General features: G+C 47.4%; 2 protein-coding genes and 1 long non-coding RNA gene across 8 annotated transcripts in view; 2 read left to right on the top strand and 1 right to left on the bottom strand.

Annotated features, from left to right (window-relative positions):
* The window catches only part of ALDH1A3 (aldehyde dehydrogenase 1 family member A3), a 38,072-nt gene extending 31,957 nt beyond the window's left edge, over positions 1-6,115 (top strand). Inside the window, exons 11-13 of the mRNA XM_064157993.1 lie at positions 219-376; positions 1,549-1,623; positions 3,413-6,115. Coding sequence (XP_064014063.1) covers positions 219-376; positions 1,549-1,623; positions 3,413-3,485 — 306 coding nt within the window. The 3' untranslated portion in view covers positions 3,486-6,115. The remainder of the gene's footprint in view (positions 1-218; positions 377-1,548; positions 1,624-3,412) is intronic.
* A 1,507-nt stretch (positions 6,116-7,622) lies between these two features.
* On the bottom strand, positions 7,623-9,173 carry LOC135183134 (uncharacterized). Its single transcript, XR_010305418.1, has 2 exons — positions 8,359-9,173; positions 7,623-7,846 (listed from the first exon to the last, which is right to left on the bottom strand). It is a non-coding gene; the product is annotated as an uncharacterized LOC135183134 (long non-coding RNA).
* Positions 9,174-9,350: 177 nt separating this feature from the next.
* The window catches only part of LRRK1 (leucine rich repeat kinase 1), a 94,797-nt gene continuing 78,105 nt past the window's right edge, over positions 9,351-26,042 (top strand). For 2 of the 6 annotated variants that reach the window (XM_064157988.1, XM_064157986.1), the window contains exons 1-3: positions 9,351-9,477; positions 9,885-10,040; positions 12,784-12,999. In XM_064157988.1, coding sequence (XP_064014058.1) covers positions 12,933-12,999 — 67 coding nt within the window. In that variant the 5' untranslated portion in view covers positions 9,351-9,477; positions 9,885-10,040; positions 12,784-12,932. Of the gene's footprint in view, positions 9,478-9,884; positions 10,041-11,866; positions 12,427-12,783; positions 13,000-13,649; positions 14,027-26,042 lie in introns of those variants that run through there. The other 4 variants (XM_064157987.1, XM_064157990.1, XM_064157991.1 and 1 more) reach the window with 4 other exon arrangements.

Here is a 26,042-nt window from a genome sequence, read left to right as displayed (position 1 = left end):
TTGGATCATAGCATGTATTAACTACTACAGCACATCACTCTACTTCCTTTGAAGTCAGTTTAATGAGTAGCTTTTAAGAAACTATCAGTGACTTCTCGAAGGCTAGGATGTAACATTTTAATTACAGCACCCAAACAAAGCATCTGATTCTGATTACTTCAGAATTACCATGATTAGCAAAAGCTTTCCTGTACTAATGGTTAATGGGTTATGTGCAGATTTTTGGGCCAGTTCAGCCAATTATGAAGTTCAAGAGTATAGAGGAGGTCATAAGAAGAGCCAACAGTACAGAGTATGGCCTAACAGCTGCGGTGTTCACAAAGAATCTGGACAGAGCATTAACGCTCGCTTCGGCCCTGCAGTCAGGAACTGTCTGGTAAGCAGTGGGGGACCTGAGCGTGGCCTTGGATTTTGTTTCCTGGGAGGGGAGAGAGGTGTATGATTCATAACCATGTATGAGTGCTGGAGGTAAGATCTATTAACAGTCTGTTTAATTCTTGTTACTCTGCTCAGAAGCAACAGCTGTACATCAAAATAAGGTGGTGGGGACCAGGCAGTGTGGCGAGAAATGGACTGCTTGTTCATCCAAGCAGTGTAGCTTTTGTCTGCAGAAGTCTGAAAATGTAGAGCTTGTATTAAGCTCCACCAGCTTGGTGCCTTTCAAAATCCTCTACGTAGAAAAAAGCAGTTATTACAACCTGTAGGTAGCATCAGATGGGGCCCTAGCTGCACAAATCGGTTTGGACAGTAGATGGCATGACACCACTGTCAGAAAGAAGTGGCAGGTTTTGCTTACGAACTGTCTTATTTCATACTGGAATCATTTTAAAGAGAGAATCCTGATGTGGGTTTTTTTCCCCCATGCGAGATAGGAATTTGATCTGATGTCTCATTTTGATGTACACAGAGGGTTGATTTCAAGAGCTGGCAACAGGAGGGTCTGCCCTGAGTAACTACATAAAAATGGGATGCTTTATGTTGTACATTAGTAAAGATGCAGTCCTGCAGCACCAAGCCACTCCTGTCTGTCTTCAGTCATTTCATCTTACTGAGATGCTGAGGAAATATCTGCATTAGCTTTTTCTGCCTGGTGTCTGTAGAAACTAAGCTAATGCTTTTGTTTTACTGCAAGACAGCTGCTTATGGCAGTCCAACCTGGAAGTGGATGGTGGGGCTTGCTTGTGAGTGCTTAGACAGCTTTCTGAGTAAACAGTAATTCCAGAATGTGTCTCGTTAAACTAGGGAATAGGATGGACTATTTGTTTTAAGCATGGCTCTGAATACAGCATAAATTCCAGCTCAGACATAAATGTCTTAGTCCTTAGAGGCTATGAAGTGAGATGTAGGTCAGACTGAGTACCACTCGCTCAAATGTTTTGTGTTTCTGTAGCAAAAGAAGTTTTTATTATTAAAATCTGATTTATCAACTGAATAAAATGTACAAAGAGAAAACTTAGGGATTTCAGCCTATCTTTGTATTGTTGCTGTCATCACCTTGCTTCTCCTTGGTACCGAATTGTCTTTTGACAGTTGATGTTTTTATTGCAGGATCAACTGTTACAACGCGCTCTATGCACAGGCTCCTTTTGGTGGCTTTAAAATGTCAGGCAATGGCAGAGAACTGTAAGTTTTGCTCAGTATTTTATTTATATGTAGATGGTGAATGCATTAACAATTGGAACACAGTGAAAACGTTGTTGAATTTGCCTTAGAATCATAGAATCATAGAATCAACCAGGTTGGAAGAGACCTATCCAATCAACTAGACCATGGCACTAAGTGCCTCATCCAGGCTTTTCTTGAAGACCCCCAGGGACGGTGCCTCCACCACCTCCCTGGGCAGCCCATTCCAATGGGAAATCACTCTCTCTGTGAAGAACTTCTTCCTAATATCTAGCCTATACCTACCCTGGCACAACTTGAGACTGTGTCCCCTTGTTCTATTGCTGGTTACCTGGGAGAAGAGGCCACCCTCCACCTGGCTACAATGCCCCTTCAGGTAGTTGTAGACAGTAATAAGATCACCCCTGAGCCGCCTCTTCTCCAGGCTAAACAGGCCCAGCTCCCTCAACCTCTCCTCATAGGATTTGTGCTCCAGGCCCCTCACCTTCAGGCTTGCAGTGTGCTGCACTGGGAGGTGCTAAGCCAGTACAGCGTGAACATAAGAGAGCCGTGCCTTGAGGAGTACCTTCAACTGCTTTATAAGCTCTTGATCACTCCAGTGCAGTCAATTCCACTTGAAAGAGATCTCCCTTACTAATTAGATCTTTAGATCAAGGTAGAGGTATGACACTTTGTTTGGTACACTGGTATACACCCAAAATCTCCTCAGCCTTTAATGTGGCAGTGTCTGGGCCTCTCTTTACTGGTCAGAAGTCACTGCTTTTCTTACCTCTGATTTTCTAGTGTTGGAACTAGAACAACAAGGAATGATTTCCAAGATTGTTTTACTTCCTACTCTTCAAAATGGCCAGTAAATTACAGAACAACCCTCTGTCCCTCTTCTCCAGCCTGACCTGTTGCAACATGGCTACCAGGGATTCCAGCTGTGAATAGTTACTAATGCAGATATTTTTAAACCAAGCTCTCTCTGTAAGTTAGAGCTGAGAAACTGGCTTGCATCTTAACTTTCTTCTTGTACAGGAGAGAGGCTAGTTTTATTACTCCATTCAGATGACTCTTCAGAGGAATCCAATACACTCTTTCTTTCAAGAGCCAGAATTATTTCCAGGAACCATTCCCCATAGCTGTTCTGGTGCATCTGCTCTGAGACATTCAGATGCCTCACTGGCTAAGCACAGCAAAGGAATGAATCCTCAAATGGGACATATATATTGAGACCTTATGGTTTACTTTGCCTGACTGCCTGGCTAATTAAAGGATGTCAGAGGTTTGTCCCTTGGGCAAGGCATGGGAATAGAGCCAGTTTCCACCAACCAAGACACAAGCAGTGGTGGAGTCTGTCATAAGCATGCATTTCTGGAGCAAGTGTGCCCTCTTGATTATATGGTACCTTGTAGGTAGACCCTTACTTCCAGAAAAAAAGTACCTTTAATTGCTGTCTAAGCACCAGTAACTATGTTTATGTGGACGTTTCTGCTGTGGGTTCTCACAATAATACTTGGTTTTCACTCAACAGAGGCACAAGGTGTCATCTTGTGGGTTACTGTAACCATTCCATGCTTCTTTTACAACGGGGTGTAGCTGTGTGTACTAAGGTGCATGTACTTAGTGGCTATTAGAAGCGGTGGCCAATGTGATAGCTGGTGTTAGGTCAGTTCATATCTGGTTTTAATGGCCTGATATCATTTATAGCAGCTGCCAGTCGGAGGCTAAAATGTGCTAACCTTAGGGACATACAGTAACATGCTACCATTGTTTGTCCTTTTACCTCCTCTCTCTTCTTTTCCAGTGGTGAATATGCTTTGGCAGAATATACTGAAGTGAAAACAGTCACCATTAAACTCTCCCAGAAGAGTTCATGAAACCAGAAGGCCTAAAATGCTGACACTCTGAATGTGACACACAGGGGATGTGTTCAGAGCAAGGGGGAGGGGAAGGGTAGGAAGGAAATGGGAACACCTGACTTTATTCCTCTAGGAATGCTGAATCTACTGGACTCCATTTTGTCAACTGGCTCTTAAAAAACTAAGTGACCCTGCTGGCAGCACTGCACACACTTGTACCGGACAAGTCCCTGGCTGTACATCTGTCTGCACCTGTGACCAGTCACAGTGCAGGACACCTGCTTTCAAACTGTATCCCTGAAGGACATGGACATTGACAGCAAGTTAGAGAGACTTGTGCCATTGGCATGGGCTGTTAAACACCTTCAGAGGCATATGGGCTTCACTTGGCAAAAGTGGACATGAGTGGTAGGGTTAATACAACTTGACTGAAGTTGGTGGAGTTTGTGTGAAGACTGCAGCTGGAGTTTGGAATGGGAGTGCAAGCTTTCATGGAAGGAACTGTGAAGAAATGCTCTTTCAAAGAGCTATCTTGGTCTCTAAAGGTACAGCCATTCTCCATACTGGTGATATTCTAGCCCTGAATGAGATCTGTGGGAGCTTCCTATAGAGGATTTCTTTGGGGCCAGTATTTCACCCAACAGAGATAGACTTTAAAGTGTCCTTGGAACCCATTGTTTTGGTGTGTACACATTACACATGCTGCAAATGCAAGTGACCAACTTGCTAACCCTTCTGGCTCCAAATGAGTCACAACTCTATCTCAAACCTTCACTATGGCACTTTTTGCAAGAGGATTTTGCACTGTACTTACCGTGATGACACTAGTTGAACACTAAACATGTAGCATGGTTAGATACCCCACAGAAATCATCCTACACCAGTCCTTCTGATCTGGAGGAGGGAGTAGAAGAGCTGCAAGAAGCTGTCCTGCTCTCTCTTTCTCTATAACATTCAGACTGTGTGAACATCTCTTCATGTTTTTGAGCCAGAGCTATTATTACAAGTAAAACTTGTAAGCTCTTCTCACTGCTTCTTTATCCTGTATGAATGTAGCTTAAAGAATTTTCTGGAAGTACAGTATGAAAGGCCAGGTGTTCCCATGCACACACAGACTGCTAAAGACGTGGGTGTACAAACCAGTTACCATGGAATAAGCTATGGTTGGACTTTAAATGTGCCAGCAGCTTTACAGTAGTTGTCCTTGTGAGGGCTGTCATCTAGTGGCAAGCACAGAGTAGCAGCAGCTCATTCTCTGAGGAACCAACTGCCTTGAATTGTCTCTTGGTTACCGTTGGATAAGCACCCATGGTGTGGCTGTCACACCAAGTTCACGCCCCAGTATGCCCTGCAGTAACTTCTTTGCATGCCCAGACATTACTGAGATTAAGGACAAACCACATTCTGTCTTCAGTTCCTGGGTTCACTACTTTCCCTCCTCCTCCTCTTGATTCTTTACTGGAGAACCTGGAAAACCACTGCCGAACATATGGGAAGTTCCATGTCTGCTGGAGCTGTAAGTATGCAAGAGTTAGTGGTGTCAGCTTTGTAGGAAGTGGTAACTGACCTCGCTGGGACTGTCCTCTGAGAGCCAACCATCCTTGTGGCATAGCGACAGATCTCCATGGAGCACTGCTAAGAACTGCTGCCTGGAGTTTTCCAGATGTCAGGGCTTGAAGCAGAAACGCAGGTCTAACCTCTATTCTCTGATGCAAGGCAAGGATTTAACTTCCTTTGCTCAGAGATATACCCAGTCAGTAACAAGTTCTGTTGCTTGAGCGACCTTTTTTTGGAGGAGGAAGGAAGGTGGGTGGCGAGAAGTAAGGAAAAAGTTTGCATGAGCTTAAACTTCCTGATTTGTTACTGAACGTTGAAATTGCACTTCAACACTGCTTAACTTCTTCAATGACATACCTCCAACAGCTGCCTACATCTAGGTGCCTGTCCTCCTTGGGTATGGGAGACAGGTGAATCTCCCCATCCAGTGATGAAAATGTCCTCCCTTCCCCACGAAAGGCCAAATGGGAACCTTGTAAATAAGTTTCTGTATTTTCCTTAAACACTTAAGAGAGTGCAAACATCTTCTCAGACAAACATTTTACTCCTGCCTACTTGAGAGTGTTGGAGGGCTGCAGTCAGACAGGTAGGAGGCAAAGCAAAGAGTAAAGGCTGATATATCTCTGTACTAATGATTTATAAACAGTGGTTGAAATTGAAATCATCTGAAATTCTTAAAATCCTACTATTCTGGCTTTCCATGTACGATATATATTTGACTTCTTTTATTTTTCTCTCCCTTATCAAGTCGTTTTTAAAAGTCAGTGTATCTCTTACTGTATAAATCAGGGTTTGACTCTACACACTGAATTCTCTAAGTTATGTAACACTAGACACTAACTTCAAAACCACCCCTTAGAGGGTATATATTCTTTCATTGCACAGTAAGGCTTTCCTATGAAATACTACTTTTCTTTTTAAGAAAAAAACAAAAAGAACTATATTTATAAATTAGGATACAGTTAATCTAATGTATTTTTATAGCTAAAGGTACATGAAAATGTTATGTTTAAACCTCATGTATATATTTAGACTCTGGGTATCTTTTTTGTAATAGTTCTTGTTCCTAATAAATGTTTAACTTTGTGGAATGGTTTCTAAATGCTGAGTGTTGATATTGCTCAGAAAGGAAGGTGGGGAGGAGCAGGAAGCTTCTGTTAACTTTACTCGTTTTAACAGAGTAACTTGAATGCTTTTTTTATTGACACTGATTAGTAGATAATCCCAGCCCCTCTAATGCATGTGTTAAGACCCCTTCCATCAACAAGCAACTTCCACTCAACTCAATCCTCTTGCCACTGGTTTTTATTTCGCTCTGAATTTGGCCCATTGTATCATTATAAGTAAACACTGGAAAGGGTCAGGGTTTCATGTTTCTGAAACAAAATGGCCCTGTATTGCTGTAGTTACAGGGAGCTCTTCCTGGAACAGCCTCATGCCTGCTCCCCTGCCTCTCTGACCTAGTGGCAGTCCCAAAGTGGAAATGTGCACTGGGCTCACAGGAGTGAGACAAAGTCATTTAGAGGTACCTTTTCCACATGTCTGCCTCTGTGTGTCTGGGAATTGAGTATCTCAGGAGGTGCCTGTGGAGGAAATCTGAGCTTGGATTCGCTTCTGCAGTTTGTGAAGAGTTAGGCTGGTTTTAAAACGTGAAATGCCAAAGTGTGCTCGGTGCTGTACAGGCGAAAGCAGGAGCACACATTTGATAGCTCACCCTTTAAGCAGACACTGCTGTGAGCTGTGCCATTTACAGTAAGCAGAGGGGGAAGGAAAGCAGAGCTTCCTCCAGCTCAATGTCAGACCCTTTTTGTCTTGAAGTGAGCCTCAAAATGGAGAATTAGAAGGGACCTTTGGTCTGGCTGCTTCCTAAACCCCTTTGAGACACATCTATCACTAGTATGGCTCTGCTGAACATGTTCCCATTCCTGTCTTGTTTCCCTTGTCTGCAATGTAGAGAGAGGGAGCAAGAACATAGCCATAGCTTTGTCTTTTCCCACCTGGTGCACGTGTAAGAAATACCTGTCATCGCCTCACAAACCAAGCCACACTCCTTGAATTTTCCACTTGCTAACAGCATCACTCAGGAGTTTTGAGACTTTAGGAGGTACAAAGGGATTACTATGAGTGACATAATCAATGGAGGCATAAACCAGGAAGATGGGGATGAGATTTGGAGAGGAAAAATAAAACAAAATGGAGAAGTTCTTGCTAGTTGAAGCCTCTATCAGAATAAAGATGAAAAGGGGGGTTTCAAACAACTGTACAAAAAAACCCAAACCCTGTAAGAAAAGTCTGGGTAAGAGCCAGGCCATGAGGCATAAAAGACAGCAGGCAGAGTAAGAGATGGAAAAAGTGCTAAAAACACCTAGCACTACTACAGCTGTAGCTAAAAGCAGATTAATGGGGACCTGAACACCTGTAAAAGCACCAGTGAATACCCATCCTCTCACACTCATGGTACATCTCAGGCTGCAGCAGCTATCCAGTGAATGGGTATGGCTTCTTCCATCCTGAAGTGTTCATCTGAGACCCATTTCTTGGGAAGGAAAAACCTTCTCTATGTAGTTTACAGAATCATTATGAATAACAAAGCAGAAGGTGTGTAGAAAAGGTTTTTTCTTAGCAGGTGCAGTAGGCAGGGAAAATAATACCAAGGCTTGTGAGAGGTTCCTGGTAGCTGGAGACGATGGGGGCTGTGATGGGGAAAAGATGTGCACAATTCCAGCACGGCAGCGGGAGCGCAGCGTCTCTAACGCCTTCGGAAGAAAGAGGGCAACCTTGCTCTGCTTTTCCAACCAGGAGCAAACACATGCCGCTGAGATCTGCAGAAGGAGCAACGTTCAAAGAAACAAATCTCCAATCAGCTCTTAGGGGTGAGGCCAGGCCTGTGTCAAGCACAGAATCAGCTAGGTTGGAAGAGACCTCCAAGAACATCCAGTCCAACCTAGCACACAGCCCTATCCAATCAACCAGACCATGGCACTAAGTGCCTCATCCAGGCTTTGCTTGAACACCTGCAAGGATGGTGCCTCCACCACCTCCCTGGGCAGCCCATTCCAATGCCAATCACTCTCTCTGGGAAGAACTTCCTCCTAACATCCAGCCTAGACCTCCCCTGGCACAGCTTGAGACTGTGTCCCCTTGTTCTGCTGCTGGTTGCGTGGCAGAAGAGACCAACCCCACCTGGCTACAGCCTCCCTTCAGCTAGCTGTAGACACTTCTGAGCCTCCTCTTCTCCAGGCTAAACAACCCCAGCTCCCTCAGCCTCTTCTCACAGGGCTGTGCTCCAGGCCCCTAATGCTGAGAGCAGATGGGCAGCAGCAGTGCTACACACCTCAGTGCCAGCCTGGTGCCTGTGCTCAGGAAGCTCTAGGCAAGCTGGTTGTGATGATGGGGCCATCCAGACAACCTGCTGTAGCTGAGAGGGTCCTGCTTCAGCCTCTGCAACTCCCACAGTCTGTTTTTCCCTTAAAAAAAATCCCAAAGCCAAAGCACATAAACCCACACAGGGAGTGCCTCAGGAGTGGGTGGACACCAGCTGCTGGTCACAGACTCATAGAATCGCTCTGTTTGGAAAAGACTTTTAATTTCAGTCCAATTGTTAACCCAATGGTGCCAGGTCACCCCCAAACTCTGTGCCAAAGGGACATGTTTACACATGGTTTTTTAACACCTCCAGAGTGCTGCCCTTTGCGGCCTGCCCCAGTGCCTGACCACTCTTTCAGTAAAGAAACTGTTCCTAGCATCCACCTAAAACCTCTGGCGCAACTTGAGGCTGTTTCTTCTTCTCCTGTCACTTGTTACGTGGGAGAAGAGATCAACGCTCACTTTTCTGCCACCTCCTTTCAAGGAGCTGTGAAGTGCAAGAAGGGCTCCCCTCAGCCCCCTTTGCCCTGGGCTGAACAACTCCAGTTCCCTCAGCGGCTCTTCCAAGACTTGTTCTCCACACCCGTCACCAGCTTCGGTGCCCTTCTCTGGACGTGCTCCAGAGGAGAGGCTGCCCGGGAAAGCAGACCAGGAGAGGGGCTGCCCCGTGCCCTCCTCACACTCTTCTCCAGGACGGGCTCCACGCCCAGGGCAGGGCGGCGGACAACGGGAGAGGTCCGAGCCGGGGCGGAGGGCGAGGGACGGCGCAAGGCTTCGCCCCGCGGCCCGTCCCCTTCACCCCCGCGGGGGTCCGCAGGCCGGGGCTCGCCGCAAGCAGCCGGGCGGGCCAGCGGCGGGGGAGGCGCTGTCCACTGCCCCGCTTCTTTTCCTGCCCCCCTCCCTCCGCCTCCCGAGTCGCAGAACGAGGCGGGCGGGCGGCCGGCGCCGGAGGAGGGAGGAGGCGGAGGAGGAGGTGGCGGCAGCAGGCACCCGCCAGCTCCGGGACACGGGAGGAACCGTGGCTTTGCTGCCGCTTCGGCCTGGCCGCCCCGCGGGCACCTGCTCCGCCGTGAGGGGAGGCAGCAAGGTGGGCACTGCCGGGGCATGAGACTTCTCGTGTGGAGAGAGGAGGGGGAAGCTAAGACTAAACTTGGGAGGAAACTCCGCGGGGCGGCGGGCGCGGGGCGGCGGCGGGCGCTGCCCTCCCGGGCCCGGCTGCCCCGGCTCGGCGGGGAGAGGAAATACTCGAGACTCGCCCGGAGCCAGAGCTCGGGCTTATGTAACTGGGGCCGCGGGCTGGGCTGGGAGCGGTTCCCGCCGGCCTCCCTCCTCCCGGCCGCGGCGGGGGCATGGCTCCCGGGAGCCCGGTGGGGGCCCTGGGGCGGCCCGCAGCCCCTTGGCTGAGCAGAGGGGCAAGGAAGGGGAGACCAGAAAGTTACCAGAAAGAATTGCGAGCCTCCCCTGATAGGGGTGTAACGCCCGATTCTTCCTCAGCCGGCGGCTGTGCAGTGGGGAGAAGGCGGCGGGGCTCTCGCTTGCTGCTCAGAGCTCGCCGAAGAACCAGGGATGCTTGCCCCGTCGGGCTTGGCTGTCCGCAGACCGTTTCGGTGCCAGGTGTGGCTTCGCCCTGCCTTGTGCGATGGCAGACAGGTGAGCCTGCAGAGCATTCCCCTCCCCATGGTATCTTGGGCCTCTGCAGCCCCGCGGTGCCGCCCATCACTGCGCCCAGCCCCACGGGGGCTTCTCGGAAGCAACAGGTGGTTCGAGCAAAGCACCGCAAGCTCGGGCAGCTGCCCTGTCAGCTGGGGAGAGTTCTCGGGCAAACCTTGGTGCTTTTGGGTGCCTGGCGATGGAGTGAGACCAGACAGGCTGGCAAAGTGGAGAGGAGGTGCTTGGAATGATACTGGCAGCGGTGGATGTACCAGGGCACAGCCTGCCAGTGGCAGGTCGGGAGAGAGGTACTGGGAATGTGTGAGGTGGGATGCAAGTCAGCATGCTGGTGGACTCTGCAGGGTCCTCCTCCTGAACGCAACCCTGCAGAGCCCGTAGGATGCCTGTCTCTAAACCCAAGCCTGTGGTTTGCACAGGTTGATTTTGTTTTGCTTTAGGTAAAAGCACTGTAAAGTTTTGTTCTGGTTTATTTTTTTCATTTGGCATCCAAAGGTCCTGAAATAGAGAAAATGCTGCTAGCAGAGGTGGTGTAATGCACATGGCTGCAGCAGTTAACGTCCTGCTTGCAGTTAAAGGGAACTGGTTGTCAAACCCTCACCATTAGTTTTCCTGAACAGTTTTTTCCTTTCACTGTGTTGTGAGGAAAGTTTCAGCCTGGGGAGTAAGTTGAGTGGACAGCTGAAAATCAGGAGTGGGATGGTTTTCATGCCTCTCTAGTCCACACTGCTCCCCATTCAGTGGTTCTGGTACGGTTGCTGTGAGTGCACATGGTATGTCCCTGCAACACAGCAAGGAAACGCCTCAGAAACCAGCATCTGTTCTTCTGTTGGTCTTTGCATGGGGAAGTATTTATTCTTACGGTAGCTGCAGGGGAGGCAGCTGCTGGAAGCACCACATCCCCTCCATTTTCAGAGTTAACAGCTTAGACACCTTTTGGGAGGCAGGAGAGTCTCCTTGACACCTCTGTTTGGGGTATTGCAGCCGTGACCTGGCAGAGATGTGGAATCCCAGTGCAACAGCCATGCCTGCCAGTGTGGCCAAGGGAAGGTTGGCCCAGGAGTAAGCTGAGTCTCATGGGAACTCGGCGTGTTCCAGGGCAGAATCCAGTTCTCCACCAGCATGGCCCACTGCAGCATTTTGTGGGCTGGATCTGAGTTTAGGGACTACTTCCATCTCAGCCTCCTGCAGCAGCCTGCAGCCTTCTCTCCTTGTGTGGGTGTCCTGTGTGTACCCAACTGCTGCTGCATTGTGGTGTGAGAGCTGCCAGGGCTTGACTTTGGAGATGAGCTGCTGCTGCAGTCTGAGATGTGTGGAGGGAGCGATTGAGTGCTCCACAGCTCAGGCACCTGCATCCATCTGGAGCTGTGACCATCCTGCTGCAAAGGGGGTATTTAGCTGTGATGTGCAGGTGAAAGAGCATGCCAGGGTGCCCAGCCCAGGTTTCTCAGCCCATGTTATTATTTGCAATATGGCACCCAAGTTGGTGCCCCGACTGCAGGGTGCAGGGGCATGCGCAGCACTTGGTATGTGAGGTCTTTTCCTGTTGCCAGGCACTATAAAGTAGGGGTCAGCAGCAGCTAAGTTTTGCCTAGAAACAGCTGATGCAGCGTACTGTGGTTATTAAAACTGTTGGCTGCTGGTTAAAACCCTCTGTATAGAGACAGGAGCAGAAAGCTTACTGGAGGGTGGTGATGGATCAACACTTCCCTTGGCCTTTGATCCCAGCTCAGGCAGCCAGCTGTGCTCAGGGAGAGTTAGGGGCATTCTTGGGCCTTGCTGGCTGAAGTGGGAGGTGAGTTACATGCTCTGCTGAATTAAAGCCTCCAATCAAAACTCGACATCAATTACCAGACATGAGAAAAACTAATAGGAGTCAGAGGTGAGGGTCACCGTGTTACATCTGGGAGGCATTAACTGACTGAAACTGAAAGCAGAATGTGAAGGAGGGCTGATGGTGCCGGTTGGGCACATATTGCAAATTCACCCCTAGTTTTAACCTCTCTGGAAGATGCATTAGAGGGGAGAAAATTAGAGCTGTGGAGCTTTGAAGAGGAAAGGAGCTGGAAATGCCGTGAGAGACTCAGCTGTGCAGTTTTCTGCAGGCCATTACGCAAGACAGCTCAGAAGAAGCCAACCTTTAAGAGCTCCTAAGGGCCTGATTTGCCTCCCTGAATATGTTTGAAGAAGCCTGACGCTCCTAGGGTGTTGGAGTTCTCTAAAAGGACTGGGCAAAGGGGAAAGGAGCCAACGTGCTTCTCTCAGCCCTCTTTTCTACAGAGGATTGTCTCAGTAACCCCATCAGTATTCCTCAGTTTCTCACAGTGGAGTCCTACAAGAGCCACAGTCTTCCCGGTGGATGGGAAAGGTTTGAGGCTGCATTTAGGACTTTTCCAGCTGCACTGCATGGTTTCAATGCTCTGCCTTTACACTTGCTTGTGGAGAAGCTGAAACTGCAGCTGTGATCCCCTGCCCACCCCCCACGCCCTCTGCTCAAAGACTGAGCAGCTTTGGTGGCGAGAACTTGGGAACATTCTCTTTCTATAGAGGAGACATTGTTAGTCTCTGTTAATTCACGTTGTGCTCTCATCAAAGCTGTTGTGAAAATAATTGTATTGATGGGATGAGAAGTGAATGTCTGCACAGCAGTGTGGGACTGCAGAGGAATAGGCTGGCCATTTCTCTGTGAGAATAATGACAATTTTTGCTGCTTATTTTTAAACAGAGCAAATGTTGTTTCTTCAGGATGGTGCCCGCTAGCAGTCACCCTGCTCCTGCCTTTGCCTGATGGTGCTCGTTCAGCTTTGACAACGATCTCCGCTTGGAAGTGCTGCAGGAAGTTTGTCTGTTGGAGCTTCACAACTGCCACCCAGAATGTACTGGTGTGTGGGAACTGAGGAATCCGCTGTTTGCAGAGGGAGCAACATGGATCCACAAAATGGTAAAGTGGAGGATTTCTTTCCTTTCCTGCTCAGACTGGGAGCAGAAGGTTTTGAGAGAACTCAGTAGCCAGCTGCCACTGAGCTTTGATGAGGTTTAAATGTATGGAAGCTCTTGGAGTGATTTGAGCCTTAGTCTTTCAAAAATCTGTGGTACAGAACAAGGGATTTTACTTCTAAGGAGAACGGTGTTGAACCAGTCAGATGATAGGAATAGCATTCCTCTGAAGCCCAATTTTCCCCAAAGGCCTCCAGAATTAGTCAATATATGTCTCACATCTCACCAGCTCCTAAATATGGTTTACAAGATCTGCGCTTTTTCGGCGTGTGAATGCAAATATGTTCCCAGCTACTGATGCAGCGTGTGTTCAGGGGATGAAAGCTGCTGAGATCAGAGCATCGTTTCCCAGCCTGCACAGATATTAACCTGCTCCAGTTTCACTGTCAGCTTTGATTCAGTGCCTTGCAGTGATTTATCTCTGGGCTAGATGAGAAGGGCTGTGTTTACGTAACGCAATAAATCCAGAGGTGGAAATTTCTCTCTCAGAAAGGACATATGCTTCAGGTTGCTTCCCCTTAGAGTTGTGTGTGTGGGTTTTGGTTGGTTTTGATTTTTTTTTGTTTGGTTGGTTTGTTTTTTTTTCCTCAACAGCCAAATTATTTTTGGATGTTTTTTATCTCTGAAGCCCTCACCTCCCAGGCACTGCTACGCTTCTCTGAGTCAAACTCCAGTTATGTTTCTGCATCAAGAGAGAGCCTTCTGGTTATTGTATAACGGTATTCCCCCCTTGCAACAAGCAGTTCATTAGGAGGCAGCATCTGCGTTTTCAGTGTGGGATGAAGGTGTGTTTGACGCTTTGTAGTGAGTAAGCAGGCTTCGGTGGAAGCTAATGTTTTTGCAGCCTTATTTTGGGTTTTATCAGCAACTATGAAGCAAAACCTGATAGTTTATTCAGAGGCCACCTTCTCTTGTTTGAAGACATTTCTCATCAGCGTCACAGGGAGCTCTGGGAACTCTTTCCTCTCTCCGTATGTATTCTGCCTGTTCTGTGATACTGATTTTGCTGTTGGTTTTTGCCTTTGTTTCTCAGCATTGTCTCTATCATAATCAGGAGCATTTGGTTCTTGAATGCTCTTGAAATTCTTTAGTTCTGTCTTCTGAGTTTGTCTCTGGAAGAAATTATCTTCACTTGAATACTAGGCTACAAACCACGGGAAGAGTTTTAATCTGTGCTAATGATTTGCAAGTTTTAGGAGCTGCTAAATTTTTTGTCCTGCAATAATGATTTGAGAATCTTTTCTCACTCTTTAAAGATACAGCAAACAAATAAATGTAGTTTAGTAGAAAAGTGGAAAAGATTTGATTTTCTACACTGTGACTTCAGTTTTTCTTCTGAGAACTTTATTGTATGTTTCTGTTATGCACATATATTCAGTTTATTTAGTTAAACAGGTTAACTGGAAGCAGACAAATCTTACTGATGTAACTCATCTGTACTTACATCTAGCATGTTTTATTTGATAAACAACATTGGCAACTGGCAAAGGGATCCTGGGAAAGCTTAAGATCCAGGACTAGTGGATTTGCTCTTTATTAGCAGACTGTACATGTTTTAACTCATTCTTCTTTTGGGCTTGTTTGAATGCTGACAAGAGTAATTGTCATTAGCTAGCTGGTCCACTCCCTGAATCAGGTGGTCCTTGTTCTGTTGCACAGCCCAGGCAGGACCGAGGTGACTCACTCAGCCTCCGCGTTTGAACCCATTGTTTTCATGCATCTATTAACAGCCTGGGTGCAGCCTCCTGCCCCCATTCAGTGGGAACCACTGGGAAGGGAAAGCACAGATCATTTCTTTAATGCCAGTGACCTCATTAGTGCTCGAAGAGCTTGGAGTCTCTTCTTTGGGCTGGAAGGACAGATGTGTGGATGTGAGTGGGTTAGCAAACAGCTCTTGGCTCCCCCATGGGTCACTTCGGCCAGTGCAGCGTTATGGCCAGCACAGTGCTGGAGGCACCTTCCGGGTGTACCCTGTGCACCCAGTGCCTTGATCATTTCAGAGCCTTGAGATTTTCAGGGCTTTGCTTTCCTGACAGCTGTACATTTGGCCAAGTCCTCACATGGAGAGTAGATTCACTGCATCATTGACTCTAGTTAGAGAAGATACGATGCAAGGGCTCACTTTGCTGCTCGTGTCTCCCCTTGGCTGCAGCAGTGATCTTGCCAGGATCCCAGTAGGATGCCCACTTACCCTGAGAGCCGGTGAACTGTTTCAGAACTGGACCCTGTCTGCCCTCCAGGGATGGTGCTGGGCTTGACTCTGTGATGCCAGTGAGTGCTCACAGGTACACAGAAAGGATTTGTCACTGGAGTGCAGAGCAATGCTCCATTCTGGGTGCAGTCAGCATCTCCCCTGCCTCCTCAAACCCTGCTTCTCCTCTCCTAGATTTGCTCAACTTGCCCTAATTAGAAGAAAGAAAACGAGCAGAGATATGGGGGCGGCTGCAGTCTCTCATGAAGCACAGGCTTTGGGGGATTTTCAGCCTGATTAAAGAGCTCTACATAATGCAGTGGAGGTGACAGAATGTGAATCTTGTAGAAAATACAGTGGAAGCCTGAAGATACCACTATATGAATGCCTAGAAGAGAATAGAGATCCCTCTCCTTTCTGTGGGCTTGTTGGTTTATTTGAATCTTAGGAAATTTTACAGCTAGGATTTAATTCTCCTGTGAGTTCCTAGGAGGCAGTTGGGCAAAGACACAGAAGAGCTGTGATTGTCTCTGAAATGTCAGGGTGCTTTTGTTAAAGAGCTTATCTCTCTTTTACTGAGAATGCTGTTCAAAGTCGTTCATCTGCCACTTGTGAGCATCTCGGAGGTGGAATTGGATTATCTTTCAAACATGCCAGAGGAGGTCTCTTCTCTCCTGCTAAATCTAGAAATGAGCACGGAAAAGGGATGTTATCTTGTAATGTATATAATGTTACATAACTAGGCACAATGGCAGTGGTAGTTGTTTGAAATTTTGTAGTAGATATCCACTAAATGAACCTTCACAGCTCTTTTTTTGTGGCAAATCTGTTACAAGCCAGTGAGTTTTAACTGTCCAGGTCTATACCTGTGCAGCATGCCTGGAAATCATAGCATAGTTTGGATTGGAAGGGACCTTAAAGGTCATCTAGTTCCAACTCCCCTGCTGTAGGCAGGGACACCTTCCACTAGACCAAGTTTCTCAAGGCCCCATCCAACCTGGCCTTGAATATTTCTGTGGACAGGGTGAGACCTAACTGTTTAAATAAGGGTGAAACCTAAGTATTAATATAAGGGAGCAAACAAGTAAGCAGAATATAATGATCTGAAGAGCATTTGAAGTGAACCAGATGCTCTTTAAGTTGTGCTTCAGAAGCAGCTTCAGCTGCTGACCCTGCAGTTCACAACATTTTCTGTTCTATCAGAAAGAAGCTACCCGCAACAGTAGTGACCTTTGCAACCCTGTCTGGGCCATGGCTTAGCTCACTACTGAGTCAGAGGGAAAGCTGCTGCCTGCACCACTGCTTCCTGAATCATAGAAGAGCCTCCAGTGCAAGTGCAAGGAGTTTAACTGGGAGAGTTAAAGAGTTGCTTTACCAAGAGGGATTGCTCAGGTGCTGGTGCAGTTTTGCCTGTAGAGTTGCACAGTGGGCTGAATGGTGACAGCCTGAGGACAGCTAATGGCAAATGACACAGCTTATTCTCCTGGGGCATCACTTTGTGCCTCCAGCATCACTCCTCTGTTTGCATAAGGGCAGGACGTTTGCAAACCTGCCCAAAGCCTTGTGGTGTGGCAGTTTGGGCTGGTGACAGGACTGTGGGTGGAGGGATGGAAACTTTCACAGACTCTGCCCTTGCTTCTCTGTGTTGTACTTGCTGGATAAGCCAGGCTGGCAGTTTGGCAGAGTGAAATCCACTTACAAAATGAAAATCCACAGGAAGAATTTGACTTCTTTGTGGCAGTAAAGCAGGCAGAGCGCACTTGCTCCTGCGTGTGCACATACATGGCTTCTGGATGAGGTCTTTGCTGTCCAGGGGTCTTTGGCTGTCCAGGAAGGTGGTGGAGTTGCCATCCCTGAAGGTGTTCAAGAAAAGACTGGATGAGGCACTTAGTGCCATGGTCTAGTTGACTGGCTAGGGCTGGGTGCTAGGTTGGACTGGATGATCTTGGAGGTCTCTTCCAACCTGGTTGATTCTATGATTCTTTCCTTGTAGTCCTGCACAGTTGATTTTGTTGTCTTAAATGTGAAGAATAGCAACTTGGATTTGGTAGTTTGAGTATCTTGTAAATCTTTCCTACTGAATAGAGGAGGAAAGGAAAATCAGCATTGGTAGCACCACAGATATCACTTTGTTCCTTGTGGAATCGCCATGTAAACCTTAGAATCTTTACCTCAGCTGAGCACACAGGGCTGGCAGATGGGTCTTGGGGTGTGTTAGTTCAACCTCATCTGTGCCATGTGTGCTGTATAAGAGGGAAGAATTACTCACAGCCTCTGTCTTGGCTTTTCCATCCACACATTACCCTGTAGCAACATTACCCTGAGTCTGCCGTGACTGTGGCTGGAAGAAGGAAAAGGAAAGCATCTGTGAGCTGATCTGAGCTCACAGAGCTCTGGTGACCTGCACAATGTGATGGTTGCTTGAAGTTCTCTATAATAAGACTAAATGAACCTTGAAGGCTTTCTGGTTTTCATCCTGCTCATTAAGCTGCAAGTTAATTTGAGTCCAAACAGCAAGTTGAAAATACTCTACAAGCAAAACAAAAAGCCCAACAAGAGTGAACGCTAAAGCAGGTACCTTCTATCAGTTAGCCTTGCTGCATAATGCCCTGCAGAAGTAGAAGTAGGAGATGCTAGGCAGGAATAGGAAGTACACTAAAGCAGTAATAGGCTTGTGTTTTTCAACCTATTTAAGTCTGCACTTCATGCAGAAGTGATGCAATCTCACATGGGGCCAGGAGCGAAGGCGGAAGGCTGCTCTGCAGCACAAAACCTGTGCGCCTAAGCCTGCTTCTCCTGCGCACGTACTGCACCGTCCCCCCCGAGCTGAGCCTGCCTGTCCAAAGAGAGCAGTGAAGCTGGGGCAGCCACACAGTTAGGTGTCTGATTTAAGACACTGAATGGGTTTTTCAGTCTGGATGCAAAGTGCTGGGTTTCAGATGGCTCTTGGAGTGACAGGATGAGGGGTAATGGGTTTAAAGTGGCGGAAGGGAGGTTTAAACTAGGTGGTAGGAAGAAGTTCTTTACAGACAGTGAGGGTGGTGCTGGCACAGGTTGCCCAGGGAGGTTGTGGAGCACAGAAGCACAGAATGTGATCAAAGATCACATTCTGTGCTTCTGTGCTCCACAACCTCCCTGGAGGTGTTCAGGACCAGGTTGGATGAGGCCTTGATCAACCTGTTCTGGTGGGAGGTGTCCCTGCTATGGCAGGGGGTTGGAACTAGATGATCTTTGAGGTGACTTCCAATCTAAACCATTCTATGAGTCTGTGATTTTACCACAGAGACAGACAGAAGAACCACTTGGCTTTGCTGGAAGCAGGAGTTCAGCTTGTGGGTGCTGCATCCCTCTGGAATCAAGGTGATACAAAGGTGCAATTGGTTCTTAGTAATGCCAGGACCAGCTTTTTCTTGTGAAATACTATCAGAGCCATCCTGCTCTTGACCTCGAGGACTGTGTCAAGGAGGACAGAGCCACTGGGAGTGCCGGTGGTGCTTTGCAGACCTTGGAAGCTAATTGAGCAGAGTCCAACCTGAGAGGCAGTTTGATTTACGGGCAGCAGTAAACCCCTGATGTGTATCTGAGCTGTACCTGGCCCTATCTGCAGCCATACAGCTTTATTTTTCCACCAGTCAGTTAAAATGTGTTTGTGGTTTATTACATTAAAATGTAACTCATGGCACCTCAAGCCTAGAGAAAGCAAAGAGAAGGTGGTAAAGGAGGTCCTTTGGCCTTAGAACCTATACACAGGGACTCAACACTGGTCAGGCCACACCCTGAGTACTGTGTCCAGTTCTGGGCCCTTCAGTTCAAGAGAGATGTTGAGGTACTGGAATGTGTCCAGAGAAGGGTGACAAAGCTGGTGAGGGGCCTGGAGCACAGCCCTGTGAGGAGAGGCTGAGGGAGCTGGGGGTGTGCAGCCTGCAGAAGAGGAGGCTCAGGGCAGACCTCATTGCTGTCTACAACTACCTGAAGGGAGGCTGTAGCCAGGTGGGGGTGGCCTCTTCTGCCAGGCAAGCAGCAACAGAACAAGGGGACACAGTCTCAAGTTGTGCCAGGGGAGGTCTAGGCTGGATGTTAGGAGGAAGTTCTTCCCAGAGTGATTGGCATTGGAATGGTCTGCCCAGGAAGGTGATGGAGTCGCTGTCCCTGGAGGCGTTGAAGCAAAGCCTGAATGAGGCACTTGGTGCCATGGTCTAGTTGATTGGACAGGGCTGGGTGATAGTTTGGACTGGATGATCTTGGAGGTCTCCTCGAACCTGGTTGATTCTGTGATTCTCTGATTACTAACATGTGCCATGAGGTAGTCCTCAGGTGAGGTCAACACTGTGGTCGTGGAACCATTCTCCTGCATTTCAGTGGGAAGAACAATTGATAGTGTTCACACCAACTCAGTGCTTACCAGGCCTGTAACTGATCTGCTGTTCTCTCAGTCACGTTCCAGGCCGTTTCATACTTGCATTAAAGAATGTGCTATGAATTTACATGGGTTTTTTTTTCCTTCAGTCCTCTCCAAAGCCTACAGGGGCCTTATCCCAAACCCATTAAAGTCTTTGCACTGACAGCACAGGCTTGGGATCAGGTCTTCAGGGATCCTTACAGCATTAAGTCTGTGGTTTGTTTGTTTTTCATTTCTCTGATCGATAAAGGGGCTGCCAGGGCTCTGCTTGGCAGAAGGCAGCTAACTGGGGAGGAAATGTTTGCATTGCAGATGAGGGGGTGGGGGGCTGGATTTTTATACCATTCTGCTCCCAGTCTGATGTATGGGTGAAGTCTGTCACTTAATAGGTTCCCTTTCAGCATTTACATCAAATTAGGCTGATATTTAATTCCTTTCCTTAATCCAAGTCTGTGTGCTAATTAGTGGGTCAGCGATTGCTTATTTGCATGATTATGCATCACCACAGCAGCAGCCCTTTTATGTTAGCTGCTGACAGTTTCACAGCAGAAGTGTGTCCATGCTTTGAATTTGTGCCTCGCTCTTACTTAAAGGGACAACTTACAAAAGAACTCTTTAAGTATTAGGGAAGGGCTCTGGCATTTAGAAAGTCTTCCTGCAGCCAGAGGGGCTCTGGGATCTGCAGCTTTTGCTCTGAGAAAAAACCAAGGGTGCTTTCAGAAATGACAGACTGCCCTTAAAAAATGTACAGCCACATGCAGGCAAACTCAGTGAGTCAGATCATGACTCTGAGATGGAGTCAGGAAGGACATACTCAGCCATGGTAAAATATGACAGTTGAAAAACGTTCTTGCTGAACAGCAGCCAAGTTGATGTAGTGAAATCTCAGAGGTTATGCTGCAGTCCTTGCAAATACCGAGCCCCTCCCAGTATGACACTGAGCATGTTGGAAGAGAAGGTAAAACAAATCACTGAGGCTTTGTAGGTTGAGTATTTTTTGCAGGCTCTTGTGTACCTGCTGGTGAAGATGCCTAAAGAGCCTTCTCTTGACATGGATGGTCATGGAGATGGGATGTGTTGTTCCAGCAGGTCTAGGGATGTTCTTCTCCCCTGCCTTAGTGAGACCACACCTGGAATACTGTGTCTGACTTTGGGCTCCTCATTTCAGAGAGACAGGGAACTGCTGGAGGGAGTCCAGTGAAGAGCCATGAGCATGACTGGGGGACTTGAGCATTTCCCCTGTGAAGAGAGACTGAGCAACCTGAGGCTGTTTAGTCTGGAGAAGACTGAGAGGGGATCTGATCCATGTCTCTAAATATCTGGGGGATGGGTGTCAAGTGGGTTGGGCCAATTTCCTTTTGGTGGTCTGCAGTGATAAAATCAGGAGCAACAAACTGGAACATAGAAGGTTTCACCTCAACATGAGGAGAAACTTCTTTATGGTGAGCATGACACAGCCCTGGAACAGGCTGCCCAGAGAGGCTGTGGAGTCTCCTTCTCTGGAGGCTTTCAAAACCCACCTGGATGCATTCTTGTGTTGACTGCCCTATGTGATCCTGCTTTTGACAAGTAGGTTCGTCTTGATGATCTCTGGAGGCCCCTTCCAACCTTTAACATTCTGTGATGATGTTCCTGAGAGGCAGACAGGACATGCCATGGTGCTGCACAGAGCAGTGGGAATTCTGGTGCAGATCCTCTCTTTTTTGGCTCACTGTCTCCACTTGGGAAAGGCAGCAGATCTGTGGTGAGCTTCAGGACGTTCTCAGCCACAAAGACAAGCTCCGTGTTGTGTCACCCAAGTGTGAGGGAAAGGGTCAGTCTGCTACAGGAAGGGTGGGAGGAAGACCTTTAGAGGGTGAAAGGAGCAGGACCTGAGCTTGGGAGCTGGAAGAGCAGCTTAATTTTTTTAATTTTCTTTTTAAATTGTTCAGGTTGGCAAAGCCCTTCAGGATCAGCAGGTCCAACCTAGACCCCTACTCTACAAATGCACCTTAAACCATAGCCCTAAGCACCACATCCAAACAACCTTTAAACATACCCAGGGCAGGTAACTCCACCATCTCCCTGGGCAGCTCATTCCAGTCCCTGACTACTCTCTCCATGAAAAACGTTTCCCTAATGTCCAATCTAAACCTCCCCAGCCTCAGCTTGAGGCCATTGCCCCTTGTTCTGTCTCTGGCTACCTGTGAGAAGAGCCCAGCAGCAGCCTCTCCACAATGTCCCTTCAGGTAGTTGCAGACAGCAATGAGCTCTCTCCTCAGCCTCCTCTATTTCAAACTAACCATCCCCAGCTCCCTTGGTCGCTCCTCATAAGATTTATTCTCCAGGCTCTTCCCCAGCTTTGTTGCCCTCCTCTGGACCTGCTCCAGCACCTCCACATCTCTTGTATTGTGGTGCCCAAAACTAAACACAACACTTGAGGTGTGGCCTCGCCAAAGTCAAGTCCAAGGGGACAGTCACCTCCCTACTCCTGCTGGACACAGCATTTTTGCCATTGGCCTTCTTGGCCACCTGAGCACACTGCTGGCTCATAGTCAGCTCCTGTCTATTACAGCCCCCAGATCCCTTTCTGCCAGGCAGCTCTCCATCCACACTGCCCCAAGCCTGTTTGGGGTTGCTGTGACTCAAGTGCAGGACCTGGCAGTTAGCCTTGTTGGAACTCATCCCATTAATGTTGGCTCATTGATCTAAGCCTATCCAAGTCCATCTGAAGAGCCTCTCTACCCTCATTTAAATCAACACTGCCACTTCACTTGATGTCATCTGCAAACTTACTGATGACACTCTCTATGCCTAAAATAAAATGCCATTTCTAATAGTCAATATATGGCTCCTACACCTAAATGTTGGCATTTGGGATGCTGCTGAGGAAAGCTCAGTCCCAGGCTCCCCACAGCTCCTTTTCTGTGTGTAGTTGAAACTCATGGAGAAACAACGAACCGAAGCAGTGATTCAAATGAGAGGTCTGGATAAATTTAGCTCAAATATTCTTGGTATGTTTGTGGTCACTGTGGAAATTACATCACTGCTTGCTTTAACGAGCAGAATATTGCTTGGAAAACTGGCATGGCTGCCTGAGAAGAGCTCCACATGCAATCTTTAAAAAGCATGTATGTCTTTGAAATGGCTTCACCTGCAGTGTGATGGTTTGGGTGTTACCCACCCCACCCCCCCACACACTTAAGAAGATCACCCAGACCAGACTCAGCCACTCTGGAGGTTGAAGAATGAGGCTTTAGCTTAGCACAACAGACAAGCAGGTATTTGCAATATCTACAGCTATACACAGACACAGACAAGTTAAAAAGGTAATACAGAAACACAACAGCCCTCTCAGAAACCAGAGTCCCCAGGAGGGGCTCCCAACCACCCTTCCACCTTCTTCCCACCCCTCTACCTTACCCCAGATTTTGCCTGACGTTCAAGGTGAATTTGGAGGGTTGGCCAGTGGGGTTAGGAAGCTGAAGGATTAGTCAGGTTAGAGAGAGAGAGAGAGAAGTGCAGCCCCAAAGCCAGAGAGCAAACTCCCTTATCTATGTTTGTGTTCTTGCTTTTATACATCTCAGCAAGCCTATGAGTGAAGTAGACATCACCATCGTTTCCTTCTCACAGCCTATCATCTAATTCCTGTCACTAAAATATCCCAGCTAGGTTCAAACCAGCATAGCCACCTTTGTTATCTATGTTTGTGGTCTTGTTTTTCTACATCTCAGCAAGCCTATGAGTGAAGTAGACATCAGCATTGTTTCCTTCTCACAGCCTATCATCTAATTCCTCTCACTAAAATATCCCAGCTAGGTTCAAACCAGCATAGCCACCTTTGTTATCTATGTTTGTGTTCTTGTTTTTATACATCTCAGCAAGCCTATGAGTGAAGTAGACATCACCATTGTTTCCTTCTCACAGCCTATCATGTAATTCCTCTCACTAAAATATCCCAGCTAGGCTCAAAGTAGCTCATGCAGTTAGTTAGGTTTAGGGTTGTTTTATTCCCATCTTGGTTAAGGAGTGTTTTTTTTTGAGCAGGGGTTGTTGCTGCTTAATTGAAAAGCCACAAGGTTTAGAGCTGTATCAGCTCTGCACTGTGGTTATCTACTTCACATCAAAATCCTGTCTTGGGAGTGAGCTTTAAGAAGAGTGCTGGTAATTGATGAAGACAAGACCTCCTCCAGAATCTGCCTGCGTGGCTTTCTGTCTTGCACATCAAAGAGCCTTTGTAAATGCTTTTATTTTTGCATCAAGCAGGAGCATTCTTCTTTTTTTTTTTTTAACTAATGGACAGGATCCCTTTTCACATCTCACACTTGGCTTGAAAAACAAAAAATCCCAACTCCTTCAGTGGGCTTGGAGTTATGGTTGTGTTTCTCCAATGCTTTCACACCGTGGCAGGGTGGGGATAAAAGCAATCACAGTGCTTTGTGTGGGTCAAGCCAGGTTCTCAGATGCAGTGGATCAGAGTTCTTCGTAGGCTGGTGGGAAGGGGGTGAAACATGCCTTGCCTGATTTTGCTGCCTACCTTGGGGCAGCTGTCTAAATAAAAGATGCTGTGGGCTGCAGTAGGCTCACAGCATGTTCCTTCAGTTCTATGAGAGCCCTTGTCCTCCCTGCACTGAAATGAATGCTGATATTCCCAGATATCAGGAAGGCAAAAGGGAAATATCTCCTTATTCCCCCTCTCTCCAGTGCAGGCATTTCTGCTGCTTGTAGCTTTTGTCACAAGTTCAGGAGAAGGTTTTCTTTTCTTTGGTAGCCCCCATTAAAGCCTTGGCAGCAGCCTGAATCAGGAGCAGCACTGCTGGCTGACAACAGAGGTCTTCTCATCAGGCTTTTTCTTCTGCTCCAGACACAGCTGTTAAGGTAATTTTCCCTCTGAGATATTTTGTCCCAGAAATCAACATCTTGGAGGATCTGCTCCTACTGGCGTGGAAGCTGGTGGAAGTGCTCACATGGAGTTCAGTAGGAGCTGGAGTGGAGCCTCACTTTCTCCACTGTTTTGATTGTTGTTGTTTTTTTCTTTTCCAGACTTTCACATTCATCTCTTTCCTCAGATGCTCTTTCCCAGCTCTGCACTTCCCTTGGCTGTGCTGTTGCCAGATTTACCCATTCAACTCTCTTGATGCCAGCCATATCCAGTATCTTGATAGCACTTTTTTTCCCTCTGCATGCAACACTTTTACCTAAACTGAGCTGGAGTTATTACTGTCTTGGTGACAGATGAGAAGTGAGGACAGCAAAGGTCAGGCATTTTCATAGGCTGGCAGACACAGCTAAAGCTGCACACTGAACTATGTCTAACATGTCCTAAACTTCGGGGTTTTTGCTTGAGGTGTTTACCCCCTCAAATCCTCCAGAAGCCTTTTTCCCTCAGAAGTGTCTGCTTTTCCCTAGACTATCAGTTTGGTTAATAAAAGGTCTTGTCTCTACAGTCTTCCCTCCAAGCAGCCCAGGAAGCTGGTACTGTCTCATGTTATGACCATTAGTGTGTGGTAACTGGATTAACGTCTGCACACATGTAACATTGGAGCACAGGCTGTGGGACTGGAAGGAGCTTTTGGGTCAGTGTCCTGGTGTCCCACTTCTGAAGCTTATGCAAGGCCAGTTTCAAGTGAGCTGACTTGTCTGTTGCATTTGGTTTTTTCCAGAGGACTGCTCCCAAGCCTCATTTTTCCAATGTTTTAAACTTTCTTCTAATTGGCAGCCAGAATGTGTTCATTCCCTGTACAGAAACAGCTCTTCTCCTCTTGGTGTTTTCATGGTCAGCTCTCCCATCCCTGCCCAGCCTTTATTTCTCCAGCAAGCCAAGCTCTTTCCATCTGTAGCTTGAAATTAGAGCATCCATTTCTTCAATTCATGTTCTCTCCCTCTTCCAGATTGTCCTGCTCTTTCTTGAACGTGATAAACTGGAGTTGTGCAAGGTATTTTACATGCCTTTTTAATGTTGCTTTTCCTTTTTCCCTCCTCTCTGTCCAACCTTTCCAAAATCTTTGTGTGTCCAGGTTCTGTAAGAGACCTGCTGTGCTCCTTGGGGAAGGGAGGAGGGACACTGATGGCCATGAATTGACAGGAGATATGCAAGATACCTTCCATGTGTTGGAGGCACTGAAAACTTTCTGTTGTGGCCCAAGGGGACCTGCTGGAGCAACTCTAAGCTTCATTTTACGACTTTGATGAGCTGTCTCTCAAGCCCCATTGGAACTTGGCTTTCCTGGTAGCATCCATGGAGTTTCAAAGGGCTGGAGAGACAAATGTAGTGTTGGAGTATTATAAATAGTTTTTCCCTTCAGGAGGGTGTTTATATGTGTTGCTGAAGTGAGACATTAGCTTAGGAGCTGCTTCTCTCAACTGAGACAGCTGTAGAACCACTGTGTCTTTGGTGGAGTCAGTAGAAGACCAAAAA

Source organism: Pogoniulus pusillus, chromosome 17 (genome assembly GCF_015220805.1).
Source record: "Pogoniulus pusillus isolate bPogPus1 chromosome 17, bPogPus1.pri, whole genome shotgun sequence".
Taxonomy (NCBI): domain Eukaryota; kingdom Metazoa; phylum Chordata; class Aves; order Piciformes; family Lybiidae; genus Pogoniulus; species Pogoniulus pusillus.
Note: the sequence above shows the minus strand (reverse complement) of the source record. Positions and strands in the feature narration are given on the sequence as shown.